The sequence below is a fragment of the Sinocyclocheilus rhinocerous genome, unplaced genomic scaffold (genome assembly GCF_001515625.1).
Source record: "Sinocyclocheilus rhinocerous isolate Xijiao unplaced genomic scaffold, SAMN03320098_v1.1 scaffold153, whole genome shotgun sequence".
Classification (NCBI taxonomy): domain Eukaryota; kingdom Metazoa; phylum Chordata; class Actinopteri; order Cypriniformes; family Cyprinidae; genus Sinocyclocheilus; species Sinocyclocheilus rhinocerous.
The window spans coordinates 3,864,804-3,867,485 of NW_015660878.1; the positions used below are offsets into that span (position 1 = coordinate 3,864,804).

General features: G+C 36.8%; 1 protein-coding gene across 2 annotated transcripts in view; it reads right to left on the reverse strand.

Annotated features, from left to right (window-relative positions):
* Window positions 1-305: 305 nt before the first annotated feature.
* Window positions 306-2,682, reverse strand: part of LOC107725618 (phenylalanine-4-hydroxylase) — a 19,454-nt gene continuing 17,077 nt past the window's right edge. The window contains exons 11-12 of one of the 2 annotated variants that reach the window (XM_016534943.1): window positions 668-801; window positions 306-567 (exon numbers count right to left, since the gene is read on the reverse strand). In XM_016534943.1, coding sequence (XP_016390429.1) covers window positions 402-567; window positions 668-801 — 300 coding nt within the window. In that variant the 3' untranslated portion in view covers window positions 306-401. The remainder of the gene's footprint in view (window positions 568-667; window positions 802-2,682) is intronic. The other variant, XM_016534944.1, reaches the window with a different exon arrangement.

Sequence of the window (2,682 nt, forward strand, 5' to 3'; positions counted from 1 at the left end):
TTCTTTATTGACATCTATGGTTCATCCATGGAAACTTTCCATTCCACAAACGGTTCTTTATAGTGGGATAAAAAGGTTCTTTAGATTTTTAAAATGTTCTTCACAATAAGAAAAAAAATAATTATTTTAAGAACTGTTCATTGAAAGGTTCTTTGGGGAACCAAAAATAATTATTCTATGGCATCGCTGTGAAAACCATGCAGCGGTAGTCAAAATAAAGATATTTATTATTTTGGTAAACAGAACTCTTCATTACATTTAAATGTGATACATATACACACATATACACATTTCAACACCGGACATTATGCAATGTAATCTGCAATATATTCATATACATTCAGAAAGGCTTTCCGTAAATAAATAGTTGTTATTGATGATACTGTATCTCGCCCTCTGGTTTATTTCTGTCCCAGCCTCTCCAGGGCTTTATGTAAGATCTTCAGGTCATCCCTCATCTGCGCTAAAGCATTCTGGATCTTAGAAGGCTCATCCAAAACCTCCATGCTGCAAGTGTAGGGATCATATCTAATGGAGAAGGGCTTCTGTATTGTGGATGAATACTGCCTGTGGAACAACAGCAATCGCAGTCACTAATGATGCTTTCTGATCATTTGTACAACCTCAGTGAAAATGTTTTCTACAGATTGTCTGAGAAAACACCTACCTTAGCTTGTGTTTGGCATCCTCAAAACTTTCGGACACAAAGTAAACAGGCTGAAATGACTGGTCCTGGTACGGTTGAACCGCAGTCTCAGCTGGATTGAATGGTTTGTATTGGGGCTCATTAGAAAGGGCGAACTGGAAAAAAAAAAGATACAATCCAATTAATTTCAAATAAATGCAGTTATTTGTTTATATTCATCACAGAATTCTAAAAATCATGGTTTCCTCAAAAATATTAAGTATAGCACAACTGTTTTCAACATCGATAATAATAAGAAATGTTTCATGAGCGCCAGTTTTTTTTCTTACCAAAAGTTCTCCGTATGAGGACAGTAGTCCAGCCCCATAGGCCTTCACTGTTCCATTTTGCTTACAGAGACCAAACTCCACTGTAAACCAGTATAGCTGTTTGTGAAATTTAGAGATGTTTTGTTAGGCTACACATATAGAATGACAGAATTTATATATAATTTAACCATTTGTAAATAGCCATTTAACCATTTGTTTTGATTTTGTAATATGAATGAAAGACACAAGGGGGCACTAAAGACTTGCTTTAATGCATTAAGCTTCAGTGAAGTATTCTCCAGCTGAATATTTCCATTAGGATGTACTCACTGTGGACAGTTTCTCAATATCTTCATCTGATGCTCCAAGCGAGGCAAGTCCAATCTCCTGCAGTGTAAAATGTTCAGTGTCAAATGCAAAGTGTCTCAGTATTTCACTACATGGAAAAACCTTGATTGACCATTTAAATAAGATCTATCTGTATTAAAATAGCATGCATTTTGAATGGTAGTTTCCCACTTTAACCGTTAATTTCAAGCTGATTATGTGGCATAAATACATACCTGTGAAAACTGAGCAAATTCTTTGTCTGCAAGCATGGGAATATGCCCAAGTAGCTCATGGCAGCAGTCCCTTTTTAAAGTAAAATACAGTCAAAATATTAATATTGTGCAATAAAAAGTTGCCAAATCCAAATAAAATTCTGTTTTGTGTCTTTATACGTACGGTTCAGGGGAATGCATGGGAGCTGAAGGGTGACGAATGTACTGGGTACACTGGAACACCCGGAACGCTAGACTGGCTAGGAAGTCCCGAGCAGAAAGCAGCCCTGCCACTGGCCGTAACTGAAAACCTGTCCTCTCTGATCAAGAGCACACACAGGCACAGAACATAGTTAAAGTCAGTGTAAATTTGCACATTTTGCACACACAGTGCAAAACACAGACCTGTTTACCTTTAAGAAATGCAGACACGTCTCCTAGCTGAGGGATCTTGTCCTCTCCATACAAACATTCACTCTCCAGCTGACCGAGGGCTTCTAGAAACTGTCTGCAGGCGTGAGTGGGGTACAGACCGTTTAGAGTCCTGTAGACCTCCCTCCTGCCTCATCACAAAAAGAGCTCTTAGAATCACGCGGCCGCACTAGTCTTCTCTAAACATTTGATATGCAAATACTGACATTTAGTTGACAGCAATCAAACTCAATAAAATAACTGGGAAAACCTACCAAGTGGCAATCTCTTCTGGAGTGTATTCCACTACAAGTAAAGGGTCACCACTACAATGACAAAAGAAAGATAATTTTTTGCCTAAAATATATTTTCTATAGAAAAAAAATCTCTGATTAGATAGCATAATGCATATTTTACAACAACAACAACAATAATTGTTGTTGTTGTTGTTATTTGAGATTAATTAATATCATGTGACTTACTGCTTATAGTTGAAAGCCAGTTCAGAAATTATTCCTCTTCGTTTTCTGTATTCTGGATCATTGAATCCCTAAATAATACTAGCGTTCATGTCACTGATGTAACAAATGATCTGAATAATGCAAGTAGAACTAAGATTATAAAATTTTGAATGTAAATAATGTCCTATTTTAAGAAAAGCATCACTGTTTTTCACTTACAGGGTGATCCTGGTCCAGATCAGGGTCATATTTTGTTATCAGATGATTGCATTTATCTAGGTCAGAAATCTTCTTTGGAAACCAAGGAACTGTGT